This window comes from Corella eumyota, chromosome 7 (genome assembly GCF_963082875.1).
Source record: "Corella eumyota chromosome 7, kaCorEumy4.1, whole genome shotgun sequence".
NCBI classification, from domain to species: domain Eukaryota; kingdom Metazoa; phylum Chordata; class Ascidiacea; order Phlebobranchia; family Corellidae; genus Corella; species Corella eumyota.
In genome coordinates, this window is record NC_137496.1 from 10,425,916 (window position 1) to 10,450,529 (window position 24,614).

At 31.5% G+C, this 24,614-nt stretch overlaps 2 protein-coding genes and 1 long non-coding RNA gene across 3 annotated transcripts; 2 read left to right on the forward strand and 1 right to left on the reverse strand.

Annotated features, from left to right (window-relative positions):
* Window positions 1-1,513: 1,513 nt before the first annotated feature.
* Window positions 1,514-16,785, forward strand: LOC145759288 (uncharacterized). Its single transcript, XM_082573083.1, has 25 exons — window positions 1,514-1,595; window positions 1,787-1,872; window positions 2,134-2,316; window positions 2,773-2,935; window positions 3,417-3,597; window positions 3,941-4,065; window positions 6,667-6,847; window positions 7,023-7,071; window positions 7,455-7,618; window positions 7,976-8,105; window positions 8,224-8,421; window positions 8,476-8,608; window positions 8,936-9,107; window positions 9,482-9,727; window positions 10,379-10,561; window positions 10,905-11,028; window positions 11,377-11,516; window positions 11,790-11,905; window positions 12,418-12,576; window positions 13,178-13,295; window positions 13,551-13,680; window positions 14,111-14,300; window positions 14,621-14,797; window positions 15,969-16,165; window positions 16,504-16,785. Exons 2-25 carry the CDS (start codon window positions 1,806-1,808, stop codon window positions 16,581-16,583), a joined length of 3,606 nt encoding a protein of 1,201 aa, XP_082429209.1. The 5' UTR covers window positions 1,514-1,595; window positions 1,787-1,805; the 3' UTR covers window positions 16,584-16,785.
* A 604-nt stretch (window positions 16,786-17,389) lies between these two features.
* Window positions 17,390-21,186, forward strand: LOC145759486 (uncharacterized). Its single transcript, XM_082573322.1, has 10 exons — window positions 17,390-17,555; window positions 17,709-17,932; window positions 18,219-18,298; window positions 18,454-18,550; window positions 18,756-18,800; window positions 18,872-18,979; window positions 19,208-19,312; window positions 19,565-19,630; window positions 19,704-19,741; window positions 20,246-21,186. Exons 1-10 carry the CDS (start codon window positions 17,514-17,516, stop codon window positions 20,323-20,325), a joined length of 885 nt encoding a protein of 294 aa, XP_082429448.1. The 5' UTR covers window positions 17,390-17,513; the 3' UTR covers window positions 20,326-21,186.
* A 1,418-nt stretch (window positions 21,187-22,604) lies between these two features.
* Window positions 22,605-24,044, reverse strand: LOC145760057 (uncharacterized). Its single transcript, XR_014286571.1, has 3 exons — window positions 23,940-24,044; window positions 23,451-23,602; window positions 22,605-22,960 (listed from the first exon to the last, which is right to left on the reverse strand). It is a non-coding gene; the product is annotated as an uncharacterized LOC145760057 (long non-coding RNA).
* Window positions 24,045-24,614: the final 570 nt, after the last annotated feature.

A 24,614-nucleotide genomic window follows, 5' to 3' on the forward strand; every position in this document is an offset into this window, starting at 1 on the left:
GTAGCGCCCTTGAGTAAGGTGCTATAAACGGCTCAAACTTCTGCTGAGCCAGCACTTAATCAGCAGCATAATTACCAAGCAATTATAATCTATAATATCCCAAACTGCCAAAGCCAACTCAAGACTGGGTCGGGGTAACAAATGTTACTCTGTGTTTAGGATGTAAAGTTGACATTCCCACATCAAGGATAAAGATATACACATAAAAAAGGTAAGGGTTTAGTTTTAAAAAAAAAAATAATTTAATAAATTTTTTTTATATATATACCAAAATTTTAAATTGATTTCTAAATTACCCATTCTGTTATATCATATGTCATTCGCGGCCAGAAATATTGTTTGGATAAAGTTTGAATTGTTTTATTTAACCCGGGGTGTGAATGGGTTTGGGGGTTATGAACTTCAAGAAAATGATTCTTAGCTTCATCTCCTTCTATTAAAACTTTTGCGTTCCGCTTTAAACTTCCATCTTTCTTTGTTTGAATGTAATATAGCTCGTCAGATTCTAAAAAAATATTATTAATTTAATAAACTGGTAGCATGGTTAGATGGTGTAGTGGTTAAAACACTAGGCATGACTATATAAGGTCCCTGGCTTGATCCTAAGGTCCTGAGTTTTATCCCTGGACATTGCCCTATTTATTTTTTATCCTCAATGTTGGAAGGACGACTTTATTGCCAAAACATAGAGTAACATTAACTACCAGGACCCAGTCTCAAGTTGACTTTGCCTCTTTGGGATATCATATATTTTTTTTGTTCAATATTTATCCTCGATGTGGGAACATCGAATGCGCAACCTAAACATAAAGTATAAACAGTTACCCCGACTCAGTCTCGGGTTGCCTGTGGCAGTTTCTGATATTATGTAGATTATAATTGGCCGCTTATTAAGCTGCTGATTAAGTGTTGGCTCTGCAGCAGTTATTACCGTTTATAGCACATTATATAAGGGCTCTGCAGCATGAGAGCAGTGGGGATCAAACCCACTGTATAATTAATAATGTCTGGGTTATTCTATATTTTAGCGGTATAAAAACGCAAAAAAAAACACTTTCTTTGGCCTTACCAGATTATTTTTAATAAGGTTTACTTACCTTTATCAAGTTCATATGTTTTGCACTTTCTTTTAAACCCAAACCTACTGTGAGATGTGTCGTATTTAGATGGAGTTTTCCCATCTTTAAAGTAATTTCTAATATCGTTGTATTCTTCGCTGTTCATTTGTTATTGTTTACATCTGAATCAAAATCTGCGTCTATTAAATAATGCGTCTTACCGGAAAACCTGACTAAAATAAATTCCAATGGGATCAAAAAATGATAGCGGCAAACCCCCGTATTTTAAATCAGTAATTTTTAAACACGATTTAGGAGGTATTAGACAATAAAATAAATAGTTTAATTTCTGTTTTTATCTTTTATTTAAAATATTATTTTATTTTAAATTAAGATTATTAAGTTTTGGAAATTTAAATGGTATAATTTATTTTACAAGATGTCTATGCCCTTGTCATCTGTTGTGTGTTGTTTACAAAATTCGAGTTCTGAGGTTTTAATTTTTCAACATTTCCAAAGACGTTTTTTTAATTTAAGGTAAGTCTTGTACGCCAACCAATACATTTAAATATAATTTCTTTGATGTTATGCTATGTACTACCATATTTGCACTAATTTAACTTTAATTAATGCTTTTTAAAAGCTGTAAAAACTAACGTAAAACTTAAAAAAAAATTAGTTTTTGTTGTTTTTATTATTTTTTTACTCGTTTTTTTATTGAATACCAGATTGCTTTTGGTTTATAATATGGGAGGATCAAATAGCAAAAGTCAGGAAAAAGAAACATGCTTACAACTTCATAATGCCATTATAAGTAGGTTTTATTAAAATTGTTTTAATTAACACACTACAAGAAGTACTAAGTTTGATTCTTACTACTTGCAAGCTATAGCGCCTTTTAAAAAGACACTATAAATTGTATAAAGTTAATTATTGAGCGGGTATAATTTATATTATCTCGAAGTCAACTAAGGACTGGGTCGGGGTAACAAATGTTCTTTTATATTTAAGCCGTGAAGTCGACTTTTCTACTTTGTCTACAAAAAAATATAAATTTTTATTTTAAAATTTGCAGATGGTGATGAAGGTTTAGTTCAAGAGCTCATTGAATCGGAAATAGTAAACATAAACAGTAAACTTTTTGTCACAAGTCATAGATTATCACCACCCCTATTTACTGCTGTTGAAAATAATCAAGTTAAAATTATTGAAATGTTGTTAAGATACCAAGTCAGCCCTGCTATAGTAAATAAAGAAGGTATGGTTTAATATTTATAATATATATATATAAAATGTATTTATATTTAAGGAAAACTTTACAGCCCAAACATAAAGTAGTATTTGCTACTCCAACCCAGTCTCGAGTTGACTTTGGCAGTTTGAAATATTTTTTTTGTATATATCGTTATCCTCAATGTGGGAAAGTCGAATGCGCGACTTAGAACGCTACAGCATGAAAGCAGTGGAGATTAAACCCACAACCTCATGGTGGTGTAGCAAGTGTTCTTACCACTACACTTTGCTGCTGGTGTAATTATTGATTGTATTTGACTTATAATTAATCTGCCAATTGATTTTTGGCTAAGCAGAGGGCTCGTACCTTCTTAAAGGCTCTACTGCATGAAAGCAGCTGGAATCAAACCCAGGACCTCTTGCATCAAAAAAAATCTTTGAAGTAAAAAATAATATATTTTTTTCATTGTAATTTTTATAGGCAATACCCCCCTTCATGTAGCAGTGATCGAAAATTTATTACAAGTTGCAGAAATGTTGGTGGAAAAAGGTGCAGACCCTTGTGCTACTAATTCTATTGGTGACACCCCACTTCATATTGCTTCGACTTACGGGCTTAATAATATGGCACTACTGTTTTTAAGGCAAGCATATATATATATATAAACTTTTTGTATTTTAATACAGTTTTTAGGGTTATTGTCATATTACCAAATGCCCTAACCCATCTATATATCAAAGCTTAGTGGACGATGTCCATTTTAAAGGCTTATAAATTAAATTTAATTGTTGTTTGTGGTGCGTAGGTAAATTATTGCTGGCAAATATTGTTTTTTTTATTTTAAATTTGCCGAATAATATTAATGTTCTTCAATTAAAAAAAAAATTTTATTTTCTGTAAAGTATCGTTTTTCAAAATTTTAATTTTGGGAACTTTTTTATTTTTTTGGTAGTCCCATAAATATAATGTGATTGTAAACTATCTTTTGATTGTTCTTACAAGCAATTATTTTGTATTCTGTAATAAGTGATTATTGACTTTTAAGTGTTACACAAGCCAATTATTTTAATTAGTTAAAATTAAAAAAAAAAAAAAAAAAAAAAATTTTTTAAAATAAATTTTAGATGTGACGTATCGGTAAACACTAGAGGTCGCAATCAGCGTACCCCTCTTCTTTCCTCCTGTGCAATCCCTGGCAATCTGGGGATGACCCAGCTGCTCCTGGAAAAGAACGCGGATGTTGATTTACAAGATGAAGAAGGGAGGACAGCGTTACATTACATGGCACAACTAGGAAATACTCAGGTTAAAAAAAAACAATTTTTAGTATTTATTTATCTTTGATGTAGTAAGGTCGACTTTACGGCCTGAACATAAAGTAACATTTGTTACCCCAATCCAGTCTAGATTTGACTTTGTCAGTTTGGGATATTATTGATCATAATTGGCAAAAACTATGAGCTGCTGATTAAGTATTGGCACAACAAGAGTTTATACCGGTTATAGCATCTTACTTTAGGGCACTAGAGTATGAAAGCAGTGGGAATCAAACCCAGTACATAATGTAGTAAAGTCAAGTGTTCTAACCCTTATACCATGCTGCCAGTTGTTTAATTTTTTTGCGTATACATGAAAACTTTTCTTTTAGGGTATAGAATTATTGGTAAATGCAGGAGCACAAAAAAACACTGCCGACAACAAAGGAAAAACCGCTTTACATATCACAGTAGAAAATGAAGAAGTAGGAGCAACAAGGATTTTGCTAAGATTCAAGTAAAAATATGTTATATATAACCCTGCTTGCCCCAACGTTATATGTATGTTATTGCCCTGCTTGCCCTAACTCTATAAATATGTTATATATTACCCGGCTTGCCCTAACTCTATAAATATGTTATATATTACCCTGCTTGCCCTAACTCAATAAATATGTTATATATTACCCTGCTTGCCCTAACTCTATAAATATGTTATATATTGCCCTGCTTGCCCTAACTCTATAAATATGTTATATATTACCCTGCTTGCCCTAACTCTATAAATATATTATATGTTACCCTGCTTGCCCTAACTCTATAAATATGTTATATATTACCCTGCTTGCCCTAATTCTATAAATATGTTATATATTACCCTGCTTGCCCTAACTCTATAAATATGTTATATATTACCCTACTTGCCCTAACTCTATAAATATGTTATATATTACCCTGCTTGCCCTAACTCTATAAATATGTTATATATTACCCTGCTTGCCCTAACTCTATAAATATGTTATATATTACCCTGCTTGCCCTAACTCTATAAATATGTTATATATTACCCTGCTTGCCCTAACTCTATAAATATGATATATTACCCTGCTTGCCCTAACTCTATAAATATGTTATATATTGCCCTGCTTGCCCTAACTCTATAAATATGTTATATATTACCCTGCTTGCCCTAACTCTATAAATATGTTATATATTACCCTGCTTGCCCTAACTCTATAAATATGTTATATATTACCCTGCTTGCCCTAACTCTATAAATATGTTATATATTACCCTGCTTGCCCTAACTCTATAAATATGTTATACATTACCCTGCTTGCCCTAACTCTATAAATATGTTATATATTGCCCTGCTTGCCCTCACTCTATAAATATGTTATATATTACCCTGCTTGCCCTAACTCTATAAATATGTTATATATTACCCTGCTTGCCCTAACTCTATAAATATGTTATATATTACCCTGCTTGTCCTAACTCTATAAATATGTTATATATTACCCTGCTTGCCCTAACTCTATAAATATGTTACATATATATTACCCTGCTTGCCCTAACTCTATAAATATGTTATATACTACCCTGCTTGCCCTAACTCTATAAATATGTTATATATTACCCTGCTTGCCCTAACTCTATAAATATGTTATATATTACCCTGCTTGCCCTAACTCTATAAATATGTTATATATTACCCTGCTTGTCCTAACTCTATAAATATGTTATATATTACCCTGCTTGCCCTAACTCTATAAATATGTTATATATTACCCTGCTTGCCCTAACTCTATAAATATGTTATATATTACCCTGCTTGTCCTAACTCTATAAATATGTTATATATTACCCTGCTTGCCCTAACTCTATAAATATGTTATATATTACCCTGCTTGGCCTAACTCTATAATTATGTTATATATTACCCTACTTGCCCTAACTCTATAAATATGTTATATATTACCCTGCTTGCCCTAACTCTATAAATATGTTATATATTACCCTGCTTGTCCTAACTCTATAAATATGTTATATATTACCCTGCTTGCCCTAACTCTATAAATATGTTATATATTACCCTGCTTGCCCTAACTCTATAAATTTGTTATATATTACCCTGCTTGCCCTAACTCTATAAATATGTTATATATTACCCTGCTTGCCTTAACTCTATAAATATGTTATATATTACCCTGCTTGCCCTAACTCTATAAATATGTTATATTTTACCCTGCTTGCCCTAACTCTATAAATTTGTTATATATTACCCTGCTTGCCCTAACTCTATAAATATGTTATATATTACCCTGCTTGCCCTAACTCTATAAATATGTTATATATTACCCTGCTTGCCCTAACTCTATAAATATGTTATATATTACCCTGCTTGCCCCAACTCAATAAATATGTTATATATTACCCTGCTTGGCCTATCTCTATAAATATGTTATATATTACCCTGCTTGCCCTAACTCTATAAATATGTTATATATTACCCTGCTTGCCCTAACTCTATAAATATGTTATATATTACCCTGCTTGGCCTATCTCTATAAATATGTTATATATTACCCTGCTTGCCCTAACTCTATAAATATGTTATATATTACCCTACTTGCCCTAACTCTATAAATATGTTATATATTACCCTGCTTTCCCTAACTCTATAAATATGTTATATATTACCCTGCTTGCCCTAACTCTATAAATATGTTATATATTACCCTAATTGCCCTAACTCTATAAATATGTTATATATTACCCTGCTTGCCCTAACTCTATAAATATGTTATATATTACCCTGCTTGCCCTAACTCTATAAATATGTTATATATTACCCTGCTTGCCCTAACTCTATAAATATGTTATATATTACCCTGCTTGCCCTAACTCTATAAATATGTTATATATTACCCTGCTTGCCCTAACTCTATAAATATGTTATATATTACCCTGCTTGCCCTAACTCTATAAATATGTTATATATTACCCTGTTTGCCCTAACTCTATAAATATGTTATATATTACCCTGCTTGCCCTAACTCTATAAATATGTTATATATTACCCTGCTTGGCCTAACTCTATTTTTTCTTGATATAGATGTGATATAAATTGGCAAGATGAGAATGGTTTTACTGCAATACATAAAGCAACAGAAAAAGGTTTTACAGAATTAGTTGGGATTTTAATACAAAATGAAGCAGATGTAAATATTCCTTCAAATAAGGGAAAATGTCCTTTAAGAAATGCTGTTTGGAAAAAAAATTATGATATTGTACAGGTGCGTTTATGAATTAAACTTTTTTTTATTTAATTTTTAATATTATTGGCACTGGTTAAGTGTACAAGGGGTTATGGGTTTAATTCTTGCTGGATTCATATAATTTTTTTTGTTTTAAAAGAAATGACCTAAAAATTGTTTGGCAATATTTTTTATGTATTCAAATTTTTTTTAGAAACTTTTAATTGATGGGGGGGCACATGTTAATGCTTCAGATCAAACAGGTATGTAGCGTTTTTTTGTATTTATTTATCCTCAATGTGGGAAGGCCAACTTTACGACCTAAACATAGAGTAACATTTGTTACCCCGACCCAGTCCCAAGTTGACTTTGGATGTTTGGGATATTATTATTTATAATTGCCCGATAATTAATTGTGCCTTACTTAAAAGCAATATTGCACTAAAGCAGTAGGGTTTGAACCCAGGACCCCATGTAGTAAAGCCAAGTGTTTTAACCACTACACCATGCCACAGGTCTCAGTAGAAATTGCATCAAAAATGTGACCCTATGTTTAAGTTGTTAACATTAGCCCTACCTTATTAAACTAATAATAAAATAATCTATAATCTATAAAATGTATAATATATGATCGTATACATTTCAGGTATAACAGCCCTCCATGTTGCTTGCTTATATGCTGAAAAGAATAACGAAGATGATCTGGGACTGGTGGAGTTATTAGTTCAAAATGGAGCAGATGTCAACTTGAGATGCACAAAATCTGGAAGATCTCCACTTCATAATGCTGTGGAAGCAGGCAATGATGAAGTAAGTATTATTATTTTAATAAATTGATTTTTTATATATTTATTTATCCTCAATGTGGGAAAGTTGAATGCGCGACTTAAACCTAGAGTAACATCAGTTACCCCGGCCCAGTCTTGAGTTGCCTTTAGCAGTTTGGGATATTATATAGATTATAATTGCCCGGTAATTAAGATGCTGATTAAGTGCTGGCTTAGTAGGAGTTCATACCGTTTATAGCGCCTTACTTGAGGGTGCTGCAGCATGAGAGCAGTGGAAATCAGCCCTAGGACCTCATGTAATAATTTCCAGTAATATAGTATTGGTTATTTAATTTTAATTTGCGCAAAATCTAAAAAATAAAGTATAAATTTTTTTTAGGTTGTTTTATTATTGTTGAGGAATGGCGCCGACACATCATTGGTTGATGGGAAAGGAAAAACAGCGCTAGCGCTTTCAACTGTTCAAAATATTTCAAGTGTTTTAACCGATGGCACTATCGGATCCAATGGTAAGTACTTTTTATTGGTATAAAAAAGTTTTTACCCAAAATTTTTCTAGAAATTTTAATTTTAAGAAATTTAACAAAATATTTTTTTGTTATGAAACAAGGCTCTTTAACTTTTTAGGTCTTGACCACCTTGACACATCACGACAACAATCCCTGCTTCCACCTGCCACAGCGATTCGTCCAATGAACGTCTACATTCGACCGACATCGCAAAACAACAGTGGTGGCTCCGTAGCACAGTCTCAAAACAGTAACGACCCTCCTCCAGTGCCACCAAGAGACGTAGCTACAACCTCTGCTCCGTCAACCGAATTAGGTAATTTAAATTAAAAAAAAATAATCAAAAAAATATTTAAAAAAATAATAATAGTTGGAAGGCTGTCGTCACCTCAGCCTATGTTTGACAACAACAGTGCTCCAGTTACTAGACATACTTTTGTATGGACATCAAGAAATAATGAATCTATTTTACAAAATGGAGACTCTAATGAAAACAATTTAAGGTAAAATTAAAACTATTTATTTATCCTCGATGTGGGAAGGTCAACTTAACAACGTAAACATAGAGTAACATTTGTTACCTCAACTCTGTCTTGAGTTGCCTTTGGCAGTTTGGGATATTATATAGATTATAATTGCTCAATTAAGCTGCTGGTTAAGTGTTGGCTCAGCTAAAGTTTATATTGCTTGAGGGCTCTACAGCATGAGAGCAGTGGGAATCAAACCCAGGACCTCATGTAGTGAAGATGAGTATTTTGACCACTACTGTTTAACTCATATTGTTAGTATAGTACATTTTTAGTTTTTTAAAGCATTTATTTTTTTTGCAGAACGGTTCAAGTGCCTGCTTCAAAACTGTTATCCTTTCCCACAAATAATCAAAAGTCTCAAGTCGTTTGCTATAGTATTTCTATGTCGAAACAAAATATTAACACAAGTTTAGGTTGTATTCTTGATATCAAATCATCTTCAGTCTTAGGCCACTTTTTACTCTATGTTGAGGTAATTATTTTATATTTTAAAAGCATTTTGGTGTGTTATTGTTAAAAAATATTATTATTAAAGTGTGGTGTAGTGGCAAAACACTTCGCTTTACTACATAAGGTCTTGGGTTCGATTCCTACTGCTCTAATGCTATAGCACTCTTGAGTAATGCGCTATAAACGGTATAAACTCCTGCTGAGCCAGCACTTAATCAGAAGTTTAATTATCAGGCAATTATAATCTTTAATATCTCAAACTGCCTAAATTAACTCAAGGCTGGGTTGGGGCAACAAATGTTACTCTATGTTTAGCTCATGAAGTCAACCTTCCTACATCGAGGATAAAAAATAGAAAAAAATAATTTAAAATCTTTATTTTGCATATTTTTTAAGGCATTAAATTACACAAATGAGATGATTCCATTATCATCACAATCTCATATCTGCAGCAATGTTTTACACTTTTACACGTACCACACCAACAACGACCCTTACAACGAATCAATGCCGTACACGCCAGAAAAAGACGTCCCACATTTCACAAAATCAGTTGAATTAAAGTTTCCATTAAGGAGGTCAGCTGTAGATAAAGCTGAAAAAGTTGGAAATGGAATGAAGTTGATGGCTAGTTATGATGAGGTTGGTAAATTTATTATTTTTTGGTTTATGTTAAAAAATACTTCTGCCATTTAGAAACAAAAATCTGCAATTATTTAACTAAATTCACAATTTAAGGATGCATATTAAACACTATTAAAAAAAACACCATTTAAAAACACCATTAAAAAAACAATCATTTAAGAAACACCATTCAAAAAACACTCATTTAAAAAACAAAATTTAAAAACACCATTTAAAAACACCATTTAAAAAACAATCATTCAAAAATGCCATTTAAAATACTATTCAACGAACACTATTTAAAAACACCATTTAAAAAACTACCATTCAAAAACAACATTAAAAATCAATCATGAAAAACACCATTTAAAAAAACAACCATTTAAAACAATCACTTAAAAACACCATTTAAAAAAAATTATTTAAAAGCACCATTTAAAAGAGAACCACTTAAAACACCATTTAAAAAGCCAACATTTGAAAACAATTATTTAAAAACACCATTTAAAATATCATTTTTAAAAAACATTTAAAGTAATTCAGGGTTCACTGGTGTTTTTTACCCCTGCAAACCATTTAGGTGGTGCTTAACCACCTAGTTCATGTTTGTGGGCATAAATGGTCCAAAAAAATTTTTTTTTAAATATTTAATTTTTTCTCTTCTCTTAGGGATCAAGTTGGGAAGAGCTGGACTCCCACATTGAGGAGTTCTATGCAAAGGAAGATGACTTTGTTGGAGGTTGCAAGAACAAAGTAAAGATGGTTGTCGCGACGACCAATGAGCTTGGATTATTTGTTTTGGTTGTCGCTCCTGTTAAGTCCTCCAAACAAATTTTATTTAACGATAATAAGGTGAGATTTTTTTAACAATTTTAATTTTGCACAAACTTTTAAATAATATCATTTTTTGGAAGTTTTTGGCATTAGTAATTGAAGTCCTGGGTTCGATCACTACTGCTTTTATGCTGTTTTGCCCTTAAGTAAGGCACTATAAATAATATGAACTCCTGCTGAGCAAATACTTAATCAGCAGCTTAATTATTAGGCAATTATAATCTATAATATCCATAACTGACTAAGTTAACTTGAGACTGGGTCAGGGTAACAAATGTTACTCTATGTTTAGGCCATAAAGTCTACCTTCTCATATTGAGGATAAATAAATATAAAAAATAATAATTTTTATGTAATTTAGATTACATCAAGTGTAGATAGTAATGTACATGTTTCTTTATTAATTGGTCATCAGCAATCATGTTTTGTTGATATGGAAGCCATCCAAGTGAATTCAAATATTGTGACAAAGTTAAAAGAAAATGGTAAGGTTGAATTTTTAAAATATAGTTCAATCAAAAAATAAATGGCAGCTAAGTGTAATGGTAAGATGACTTGGATTTACTACAGGAGGTCCTGGGTTTGATTCATACTGCTTTCATGCTGTAGCACCCTTAAATAAAGCGCTATAAATAGTATAAACTCCTGCTGAGCCAACATTTAATCAGCAGCTTACATATTGGGTAAATATAATCTATAATACTCCAAACTGCCATAGGCAACTCGAGACTGGGTTGGGGTAACAAATGTAACTCTATGTTTAGATTGTGGGGTTGTCTCTCACACAACATGAATAAATAAAAAAAATTTTAAAGTTTTTTGCTTTTTATCAGGTTTCCCTTATCTTGTTGGATGTAGTAGGTTATTAAGTCTTGAACTACAAAGTGAAAGCACACAAGTACATGCTGCTACCATTAACCTACCTGTTCACCTATATTCACAACATGCTGATGTTACATACAGGATTATAATGGTAAATCTACTGTTGTTACTTTTTAAATAAAATCATTTTTTTTTCAAATCACCACTTAGGTTCTGTGTTCAATTCCCACCGCTTTCATGCTGTAGGACCCTTGAGTAAGGCTCTGCTAAAGCCAAAAACCAATCAGTAGCTTAATTTCTGGGCAATTATAACAATAATATTTTAAACTGTCAAAGTCAACTTGAGATTGGGTTAGGGGAACAAATGTTACTCTCTATGTCCCTTCTATATGTTGCTAGGTTAATGAATTTTTACTGTGTTTAGAATGAATCGAACAAAGAAGAAGTTAACACAATTTGGGAAGATATTACTGAGACTAAATCCCAACAATTCCAAGTCTCACAAGTGAAAGCAAAGAAGGTTAATGGATCAGTGCCAGGGTAAATACTATATTTGTTAATTAATAAAATAAATCAATATAAGAAATATATCTGATATTACTGTCAAATACTGGGGAGTACTTGGGTTCAATTTATTTTTAACAAAGCATAAATGGGTCAATTTTTCAGTAATTCTTTTAGGGGTTATTTATAAGGATTGGTAGGGGGTTGTTGTTATTCGGTTTCTTCTTAACAGGGGTCTTTAGGGGTGTCTAGGAGTTAAAATGAAATTTGTGCTTAAATGTTTTGCTAAAAAAGGGCCCTTTGTTTAAGCAAGGGTTAGGTGTGGGTTAATTGTCTTGAAGGGTTTTCCTTAAAAAGGGGGTATTTTCATTAAGCTAATAGTGTAAGAAGGGGTGTGGTTGTCATTGGGGGATTCCCTAAAAGGGGTGTAGTTTTTAAGCTAGTGGTGTAAAAGGGTGTATGGTTTACCCCTGGATTTTTTTCAAAAGGGTTTTCTTTGTTTCCGCTGTGGGAAGACTAAATAGTTAATTTTGTTTTCATTTTTCCAGCGAGAGTTTTCACAACTGTGAGTTTTGTGTTAACATCAACCCAGTCAAAAAATCATCGTTTTTAATCATCTGCGTTCGTGCTTTTACATCTACTCTTTCTCGCCATCTTGTGACTGTACCTAGAGATGTTGAGCAGCATCGGAATGCATCGAATATTTGGTAAACTTAGATTCATTAATTATACCTTGGTTAGGTTACATATATTATTACTGTTTACTTTAATATCAATTTCACATACTTAATATTTGTTACTCTGACCCAGTCCTTAGTTGACTTTTCCAGTTTGGGATATTATTTATTATAATTGCCCAGTAATTATGCTGCTGATTAAGTGCTGGCTCAGCAGGAGTTTATACCGTTTATAGCTGTTTAATCAAGGATGTTACAGCATGAGAGCAGTGGAGATTAAACACATGTCTTTAACCGGCAGCGTGATGTAGTGGTAAGAACACTTGCTACACCACACATGAGGTTGTGGGTTCAATCCCTATTGACCTCATGCTGTAGCGCCCTTAAGTAAGGCGCTATAAACGGTACAAACTCCTGCTGCGCCAGTACTTGATCAGCAGCATAATTATCGGGCAATTATAATCTATAATATCCCAAACTGCTAAAGGCAACTCGAGACTGGGTTGGAGTAACTGATGTTACTATGTTTAAGTCGCGCATTCGACTTTCCCACATTGAGGATAAAGATTTGTCATCAGCATTTTATATAAGAATGCAATGACCATTAATTTTTTAAACAATTTTTTTTTAGTTTTCTAATTACGCAAAAGGGTAATCAGCCTTCCCATATTATTTGTAAAATAATTTCATCTGAAAGTGAAAGGAAATATACAGGTGGAAGACAAAATCCTAAAATCACTTCACCATTAGTAAGTTTTATTTATTTTACATAATTTTTGATTCTATATTTATTTATCCTCGATGTGGAAAAGTCGACTTTACAGCCTAAACATAGAGTAACATTTATTACCCTGACCCAGTCTCAAGTTGACTTTGGCAGTTTGGAATATTATTGAATATAATTGCCCAATAGTTAATCTTGTATTTCCACTACTTAAATATTTATTTTAAGTTTGTAGAAATAATCTATTTAATAATATTTAAATAAGAATTTGTGTTATTAGGAGGTCCATGAACGAGATGTAATTATAATCACCACAAATGGCAGTTTAAAAATCAACAATAAAGAAAATTTGCACAAGGTTTTATTTCATTCTGGGCTTCTACCAATCACCATTGAAATTGTAGTAAAAGGTCAGGTATTTTGTTAATAAAAAGTTAAAATAATCTTATAAGGTCCTTGGTTCGATCCCCACTGCTTCAATTTAAAAAAAATTGGACTGAATGGATGCACCAATCTCATACTATCGAATTTTGTGTGATATACCCGATATTGGCCTACGAGCCGAGAGGTTTCCAGTTTGAGCCACACTAATGGCACACTATTCGCACTTGAGCCCGGCGTTTACAGATAGCTTAAACACACCAAAAGGTTGCGAGTTCAAGCTGCACCAATGCCACATTATTCACCCTTGAGCGCGGTGTTTACAGATAGCTTAAACACGTCCCAACTGCACACCCTTACCCAAAAAAATATAAAACCTAATATCTTAAGGTTCCTATTGCCTTAGGATTATGTTTTGTATGTGCATTTTTTAACTTTAATTTTTATCTTAAATTTTAGGTATTAAAACATCTTCCAAAACTGGGAATCATTACAGCGGTAACTTAAACTTTTCCGTTGAAAACTTGAGTTTAAACACTGAGGCACCGAGTAGTAGATTAAATAGTGAGAGCAGCGTTCTTGTTATGGAAAATACAACTTTTAATTCAACTTCACAAACTGAGTCGACTTCTTCGGAGCAGAGTAAAACGTAAGTGTTTTTTTAATCAATTAAATTTTTTTTGCATCCTTTTTAAGTAGTTACAACACTTGGTTTTACAACATGAGGTCTTGGGTTTGATCCCCACTGCTTTTAAGCTGTATCACTCATAAGTAAGGCACTGAAAACGGTATGAACCCCTGCTAAGCCAACACTTAATCAGCAGCTTAATTATCGGGCAATTATAATCAATATAATATCCCTAACTGCCAAAGTTAACTTAAGACTGGGTTGGGGTAACAAAAGTTACTCTATGTTTATGCCGTTAAGTTGACCTTTCCACATCAAGAATATATTTTATTTTTTTTTAGATTTTTGGCTTCTTTGTCCATTAAACTTGCTAAAAAAACTCGATTAAAAAAATCTGGGTTGTCTTCAAACCATTACCAATCTTTACTAAGTAATGAGATCTTGAGAATCATTTGCAAAGCTTTGGACAAACCAGAAATCAAAGAGTTAGGATTTCAACTTGGCATTGAAGACGTAATGTAAGAAAAAAATTATTTTAAAAATTTTGAATGTTTGAATTTTAACTTGAAGTGCCAAAGTACAGTTTGCATAGTTATTTAAAGACCAGCAAGGTACTATTAGGTAAACGTTTTTATGAATGAATTTTAGGTAATGATTAACTGATGATTGTTTACCATACTAATATTTTCACCTAATGTTTACCTATTTTAAATGGTACTTTTTTTTGTACCTTTAAAATATAATTTAAATTTTCTTTAAAACTTTTGCATTATTTTTAAAAGTATTTGGTATGGTGTTAGGGCTTCTTCAGTCCTAGCTAATTCTCTTTTGTACTTTACAGTCCTCGCTTATTCTCTATCATACTTTAAAGTCCTCGCTAATTCTCTATCATACTTTAAAGTCCTCGCTAATTCTCTCTTATATTTTACGGTCCTAGCTAATTCTCTCTCGTACTTTACAGTCCTTGCTAATTCTCTCTCATACTTTAAAGTCCTTGCTAATTCTCTTTTATACTTTACAGTTCTTGCTAATTCTCTCTCATACTTTAAAGTCCTCGCTAATTCTCTATCATACTTTAAAGTCCTCGCTAATTCTCTCTTATATTTTACGGTCCTAGCTAATTCTCTCTCGTACTTTACAGTCCTCGCTAATTCTCTTTTGTACTTTACAGTCATAACTAATTCTCTCTCGTACTTTACATTCCTCGCTAATTCTCTCTTGTACTTTACAGTCCTCGCTAATTCTCTCTCATACTTTACAGTTCTTGCTAATTCTCTCTCATACTTTACAGACCTCGCTAATTCTCTCTTGTACTTTACAGTCCTAGCTAATTCTCTCTCGTACTTTACAGTCCTCGCTAATTCTCTCTTATACTTTACAGTCCTCGCTAATTCTCTCTTGTACTTTACAGTCCTTGCTAATTCTCTTTTATACTTTACAGTCCTCGCTAATTCTCTCTTGTACTTTACAGTCCTCGCTAATTCTCTCTCATACTTTACAGTCCTTGCTAATTCTCTCTCATACTTAAAGTTCTCGCTAATTTTCTCTAGTACTTTACAGTCCTCGCTAATTCTCTTTTATACTTTACAGTCCTTACTAATTTTATTTCTTTATGGTCCTATTTTTGACTGTAAAGTACAAGTAAATCAAATATAGAGTTAAATATAAGAAAATATTTACTTTTTTTAGTGTTAATGCTACTCTAACCTGCCCACCCGAAAAAATGGAAGATACCACAGTCAAACTATTAAGTAAATGGAGGTCTGATATTAATGCTATGAAACAAGACGATGTATCAGCAATGTGCCTTGCTTTAAAGTGTATAGGAAGGGATAACTTATCACAGGATGTATTAAGGAAATGTAGTCCCTTTATTGTTTCCGGTGGTATGTTAATTGGGTTATTCATATTTTCTTTGCTATATAATATCCTGAGTTCAAATATTCACAACTCTTATGATGTAGTGCCCTTAAGTAAGGCACTATGAACTATATAAACTCCTGCTGAGCCAGCACTTAATAAGTAGCTTAATTATCTGGCAATTCCAAACTGCCAAAGTCAACTCGAGACTTGGTCAGGGTTACTCTATGTTTAGATCATAAACTTGGCCTCTCTACATTAAGAAAAAATATATTAAAAGTAGTTGGAATCGAACCCAAGACCTCATGTATTGTTTCTGAATCACCAAATCAATTTTAACATTTGTAAAAAATTTTCTGTGCAGAAGACGAAGAAATCACTCCGGCTCCAAACTTCCCTGAGACTTCCACATCTCAAAATATCGCTGAAAATGTTGAAAGATGATTTTCTTGTATTCTTATCTACGGTTCAATTATATATACTGTTAACGGTGCATTTTTTACTTATTCGTGCTACTTTTTTTATTATTTTTTATATAAATGATTTTTTAATGATGTTTGGTATTGCAAAAATTTATGATGTTGATACTAGCTGTTATGTTGCACTATTGTTTGTTTTTTTTCTTGCGATCACAATACACACTTGAGTTATATGTTTGTTAAATAGAATAATTCACATTGATTAAGGTTTTTATTAACTTATTTATTTTTTTAAATGTAGACAAAGTCTAATATTTAGAAAAAAAAATCTAAAATTTAATACCTTAAACCTAAAATAATGTTTATATAAAAATGAAGTTTTTGGTTTTTATAAAATTACGTTTAATATTTTTGTATTTATAGGTTTTTAAATTATAAGTATTTATAGGTTTTTAAATTAATAAAATGTTTTAAAACATTTATTTTTTTAAACAGCGAAGTTTCCAAAGTTAGAACCCCTGTTCTAAGGTGTTTATCAACCGAAAAATCACCTGGTAAAGTCCCTGTTTTCATTTTTTTGGGATTATTAATAATTTATTTTTTAGATAATATTGTTAAGTTTGTTGATAAAAATACATTATAGAAAGCCAAAGCGTTGTTAGAGTAAGTTTTGAAATTTTTAGATAAACAATTTAGGTCCACAACGAAGCAGCATAAGTAAATTAATCAGATGTTGACGGTTGACGCCCTTTTAAATTACCGAACTGTGATTCCCCGAAAGCCCAGTATAAAAGAATAGACCACGTCAGCAGAGCACGAGGTCTTAAGAAATTTCGCGATTTTATTAAATGAAATGTTATTATGTTTAAACTGTAGCAGTTTTTTTACCAAACCTCTTTTTTGGTAGAATGCTTTTATGATTTTTTTTTAATTTTTACTTTTTGTTAACTGAAAAATGTTGATAAAGAATCCTAATTCATTTCTTCTACTGCTAGTGGTAAGTTTTTTATTACTTTATTTCCTTTTGTATTAAAACTGTTTTTAATCAGTAAAATAAAATCTATAAATTACATTACTTATCTTAAGTTTTTTGATAGGTCTTTTTTATTATAAGTTAATTATTACATTTCTGTATTTGAATTTTCATTAGATTATCGTGACGGTTATTCAGACTGGGTTGAATCTGCCAACTAATGTTACTGAATCAAGCTTTCCACCACAGCCTTTCAAGACATGTGGCTTAAAACAATTGCCAGGAGAATATAAGCATTCGGATTACTTTTATTCAACATCGGTTAGGATAAAAGATCAGTTCATAATGATCTTTTGTTGCCGATGTCCCGACAATGCCACACCTTTATCTGTTTGTGATGGGTAACAATTTTATTTGTGTTTTATTAAAACGTAAATAACTTTATGTAGGTTTAATCTTCGCTGCTTTATTGCTCTTATGTAAGGTGCTAAAAACGGTCTGAACCTCTGCTAAGCCAAAAACTAATTGACTGAATTTTTGAGCAATTATAATTAATAACATCCCAAACTGTCAAAGTCAACTTGAGGCTCGGTCGCGGTAACAAACATTACTCTATGTTTAGGTCGTAAAGTTAACCTTCTCACATTAAAATTAATAAATATAATTGAAATTGTTTAATTTGTTCAGGAAAAATAGAAACATGACATCTAACTGCCCTTTAAAAAGGAAAGTTTTATCTTCAAAGAAAAAAGGAAATTCAAATAACGGTAATTGTAACTAATGATATTTCATATAAAAATACAAGCTATCTATTTTATTAACATACCAACCTTAAATCGCTTTTTGCAATTTTAAATACAGTCTATATCCTAATTTAAAACATAATCTATTAAACATTTTTAATTGACTTATTTTTTTTCAGATAAACTTGAAGCAGTGTACATACCAGTGGTGATAGTCATTTTGGCAATATTTATAACACCTTTTGTTGGATTTGTCTTCTACCGTCGGAGAAGGATGTAAGCACATATTTAATTTATATTTTGTTAAAATAGATTAGGTATGAACTAATATTTTTAAAAATACAACTAAAAACGCAATTTTAAATATTTTTTTTGATGCTGTCTGACTAGTAACTTAAGGCTGGGTCAGAACAGCTAAAGCTATTTAATAAATTGTATTTCTAACAACAAAATACTTATAATTTTTATACTTTTTTTTTAGCAATACACTAACTAGAAATGACCCTGAAGAAGAAATACCAATGAGGTAATAGCAAGAACTCTTCTATAAAATGCTCTAAACTTGGTTATTTTTAAAATTTTGTGAATTACACTTAGGCCCAATAATGATAGTACGAAGCAACTGGCTAAGGATTTAAACATAACTGCGGAAAGTGAAATTGAACCTTTGAAAAATGACCTAGGCGCTTCTACATCCAATAACAGGTACATAAAAAGATCAGAAGGCAATCATATAAACATATAAACGGTATAAACTCCTGCTAACCCAAAAATTAATTATCTGGCAATTATAATCAATAACATTCCAAACTGCTAAATTCAACCAAAGACTGGGTTGGGGTAACAAATGTTGCTCTATGTTTAGGCTGTAAAGTTTAATTAAACAAGTTGAATTTAAACATTAAATCTTGTATTTTTTATTACTTTTTTAAGGAGTGATGAAACATGTGATGCTGGTGAGGAGAGGACATTCATAGAACAAAATTCTGGAGCTGCTGAAACTAAAGATGAGGCTGTTGGGTTCGATCCTGAACGAGAGTAAGTAAAAAAAATTTTTTTTTTATATTTCGGTTATAGTATCCCAACTTGATAAAAAAACATGTGTATAAATATGGTAACACTGAGCGACATGGTGTTGTGGTTAGAACATTTACATTTACGTTATAAGATCCCGGGTTTGATCCTCATTGCCTCTTCGGATAGTATTAAGTTTAAAAATGAAAATAATTAAGAGCAGATTAATTTTTTTTAAATAAATAATATTCCTAATTGAAAAGTTGTTTTTTCTAGCTCTGCTTATGTTCCGAATAGAAATCCCGAAAATTCTGATCGCCTAACACATGAAGTTCAACCCCTGTAAGTTAATTTGCTATACTTGTGTTGTGTTATATCTCTGAAAAAACAGCTAAAGTAACTTCCTTTTTTTTAGGTTAAGGGAGCATATGGTAAACACAGACAACCCCCAAGGTAGTCTAAATGTTTTTTAATCTTTTTTTTTTATTTAATAACTCAAATTTAATATTTTTTTTTTTAATAACTCAAATTTAATATATTATATCTTTATCCTCGATGTGGGAAAGTCAAATGTGCGACTTAAACATAGAGTAACATCAGTTACTCCGGCCCAGTCTCGAGTTGCCTGTGGCAGTTTGGGATATTATAGATTATAATTGCCCAATAATTAAACTGCTGATTAATTGCTGGCTCAGCAGGAGTTCATACCATTTATAGCACCTTACTCAAGGGCGCTACAGCATGAGATCAGTAAGGATTGAACCCACGACCTTATGTGTGGTGTAACCAGTGTTCTTACCACTACGCCACGCTGCCGGAATATTATTCATTAGTGTATGCAGTTTTTTTTATCCTTGATGTGAAAAGGCAAACTTCAAGGTCTTAACATAAAGCAACATCAGTTGCCCTGAATTAGCTTTATTAATAAACAATATTTGCATTAAAATTGATTTTTAGGCGCAGTTGTAAACATTCAAGTACCATGCGGGACAACTGTAAACGTTTCGCAAATTCCAAATAACAATGGCCTATCTTAACCTTTAACTTAAAGGTTGATTTTCCAAGTAGTCTTTGCTACTAACATTGTTTTATTAAAACTATCCTCATAGGCCAACTTTTCAAACACAAAATGAAGTAATACTTGTTATGCTGACCCACTTTGAAGTTGACTTTAACAGTGTTATATAAATAGCCGTGATTAATTTGTTTTGAACAATTTTAAAAATATTTCAAGTAAGTGTTAAGTTCATTAAATATAGGTATATTTACACAACTTAATTTAAAAAAGGTGTGTGTGTTAAAAAAATTACACCATTCGCTGCCTTCAAGTGACACTTAACAATCCATTTAAATTTGTCGTGCCAAATTTTTAATATTTAAATGCAAAATGTAAAGTGTTTTTTTCAATCGAAGAAAAATGAATTTGCTAGAAACAAAATTTTGATATTACACCAACAAAATTAAAATAGCATTCCTTTGTGTTTTAGCATAACTTAAGTTATTATGGTTCAAATCCCACATTTTGAAACAAATTGGTATTGTCATTACATTTGTTTTTATTGCTATCGTTTGTATTTTTACAAGTTCGAAATTTGAAAGAGGATATATTTTGTTTTTAAATGGTATAAGTAATAGTGCAAATATTGTTGCAATATTAAATTAAACATAGTGTTTTAATTGTACTTCGGCAATACCGTTTCTAAAACCCCCAACTGAAAGTATTGCTTACTTTTTCATATACTCATTATTTTTTAGGTTATATTTGGGTTTATATGTTAATACGGTATTTATCTGAACGTATTTATTTTATTTATATCGTTTTTATTTTTTTTGCTTTTTTTAACTTGTTTGTTGTACTCTTTTTTTATTTTAATGAATAATTATTTGTATATATTGTATATGTATCTTTGAATAAGGGTTTTAAACCCCAAAACTATGTCTTTGCTGGTAAAAACTACCCTTTAAAAGGTTAAAAATTTATTTGCACTAGTAAGCAGACTTTTTACTTGAGCAGACTTTTAAAATAGTATATCAAAATTAATCAAATAAAGGAAGTTATTATATGATTATTAATGGTAAAATGATTAGAAATGTTAAAAAGAGAAGGTTATTAATATGAATTGTACAAATCTTTACACATGGTATTTTTTTTATTTCGGTTTTTCGTGGATATTAAGATATATGGTATTATATGGTATTCTGTTATTCATTTTTAATGATTTAAAACATGCCACAAATATTAATTTTAACATAATAATTTTAACTATATTATGACTCAAGTTTAACAAAATTAAAAAATGAAATTGTGTTAAACAAAGTTTCTTTAAAAACACACAATGCACTGATATAGTTTAGTGCTCAAAACACTTTTTACACCACATAAGGTCCTGGGTTTAATTCCCCTTGAGTAATGCGCTATAAACGGTATGAACTTCTGCTGAGCCAACACTTAATCAGCAGCTTAATTATCGAGTAATTATAATTAATAATATCCCAAACTGCTAAAAAAAATTTGAGACTGGTTTGGGGTTACTGATGTTACTTTATTTTCAGGTCGCGAAGTTGATCTTCGAGGATAAACAATATAAATAAAAAAGAGTTTAAAGGGCCTGCGACATGCAAAATTAATTTTTTTTTAATTAATAGTTTAATTAAGAAAAAATGAAAAAAAAAAACTAAAAAAAAATTTTGATGACGTATTATAACTAAAAATTGACGGTGAACCAAGCATTGCACAAAATCCTACAAGGGCCATTGTGACGTGTCTGCGGGCCCCTGACTACAAATTGAATTGTTTAGTAACGGCGGGAAAAATAATAATTTTTAGTATTTATTGTCTAAAAATAATAAGACGCTGCGTTTTTCCAGCCTGTGCAAGTAAAGGAAGCACAGGCATAAGTCTGCACCGTTTTCCTAAAAACGAGGCAATAAACTCAAGATGGGTACACTTCGTTTCAATCCGAAGACCGTACTATAAACCATCAAAAAACGATGTTATTTGTGACCTACATTTTATTAAAAGTGATTTCGAGGATCCTTTCGGTTGGAAAATAGGGGCTGGTCATAGTAATTCAGGAACTAAACTTTTAGAAACTGCTGTTCCTACTGTATATCCTGAATTGCTGGGTCCAGCCTCCAAAAAGCCCTGCATAAGAGGGGCCTACAAAAAAAGACAAAGAAGCAGGGTAATTTATTTACCATTACACATACGAAACAAATAACTAAAAACAAAAGGTAAAATTACACATTTGTCACAAATTAAATGAAGTCAAAAGGTAAAATTACACATTTGTCACAAATTAAATGTTATAAAACAAACCTTAATAACTTAGGAGATTAAAAAAGAAACAAAGTCAACGCAAACATGCTGCAAAAAAGGAAAGCATAGCAAAGGTAACAAAATAAAAAAGAAATCCATCTTTTAAAATTTGTCCTACACACATTGTTTACTAACATTTAACAGGTTCACAATGTTTTCCTAAATCGTGTACCATCTCAACACAATGCAACCTTTTGAATGCTCCACCAATTCAAAAATTATCAAGTGTGGCATATTCATTCTCAAGTCAGTCTACAAGTGATACCGTATATAACAAAAGCAGCGTTAATGACAGTCAAGATCTTTTTTCAACTTCCTCTGAGCAGAGTAGCCAGCAGTAAGATCAAGATAAACTGCAAAATGATATAAAACATAAATTTAGACAAAGTACCACTATGTTTTTTTTTATAGAGATAGTAACAAAGTAAGTGATGACGATAAGCAGTATCTAGTGAGCCATCATCAGCTATTAAAATTGTTTAAAAAATGTTCATGTTGTTCAATATTGCTGAGTACAACAAATATAATCAAAACTGTTATTGGAGCTCTTATTGTTGTAGAGCAAGTTTGTACAACTTGTAAAAATACAAAAACATGGGAGAGCCAAGCATTTATAGGAAGGGTTCCTGTTGTAAACTTTCTGATTACATCAGGAATACTTTTTTTCGGCTCCAACCCAACAAAAATTCTAAGGTTTTTCAAGTTTATGAATGTACAAAGCATTTGCTACAGGTTTTTTTACTATTAAAATTTGAATTGTGTCATGATGATTACAGCAGTCACAATAACAAATTAATTTGTACCATAGGACATTTTTATGTCACCAAGAGCAATATTTGCAACCTGCTATATGTAGAGTTTGGACGCATGAACAAAACAGCCTGTTTGATGTGCTTCGCTCATATGAAGAACCACGAATTTTAGGTGGAGATGGCAGGTCAGATAGTCCAGGCCACAGTGCAAAATTTGGGACCTACACAACGATGGATATGGCCCTAAAAAAAATAATTGATATTCAGATTGTACAGGTATAAATTATGCAAAAATTATGTGTCCAAAAATTTATATTATTTTACAAATTTTTTTACAGAAAAACGAGGTTGGAAGTTCTAATAATATGGAGCTAGAAGGTTTAAAACGCTCAATGCAAAGGCTTCAATTAGAAAATATTGGTATTGAATCCATTGTTACTGACAGACATATTGCCATTGCAAAATGGATATCAGAAAATTTAACCTGCCATCATTTTTTTGACATTTGGCATGTTGCAAAAGGTAAATCTAAACACTTCTAAATACATAAAATACACTAAACAAGTTTAAAATTATGTACCTTATGTTAAGGTTTGAATAAAAAAATTAAATCTGCTGGTAAATTGTCTGGGTGTAATTTGATTGAAGAATGGAGACAAAGCGTTATTAGCCATGTATACTGGTCAGTTGTTTCAAGTCCATATAAAAATGAGGAACAAATTATTGCTAAGTTCACAAGCATTTTAAATCACATTCACAATATTCACAATGGCAACTATGAGTATATTGCTTGTAGCCATCCCCCACTATCAGAGGAGACTAAAAAAAGAAAAAAATGGTTTATACCTGGTGAATATATAAATATATTATGTTTTGCCATTACTTAGTGGTGAAAATGTTTGTCAGATAAAAAAGATACTAAAAAAGGTTATTTCATTTTTAAATTAATGTCAGGTAACAAGGACAGTGTTAAGCTAGAGGAAATTTTAACGCAAAAAAAATTATTACATGATATCAAAAAGCTTTCTCCAACTTATCAAACAGCAGAAATTGAAGCCTTTAATTCAGTTATTAATCAATTCGCCCCAAAGATGACAGCCTATAGTTATGAAGGAATGCATTGTAGGTAAGTGAAACGCAAAACTAATAAAACATTACCTTTACTGTTTAATGTATAAAACTTGTATTGCAGAACTTTGCTTGCAGCTTTGCATTATAATGAAAATGCACACAGAGTGCAGGCTGTAAATAGAAA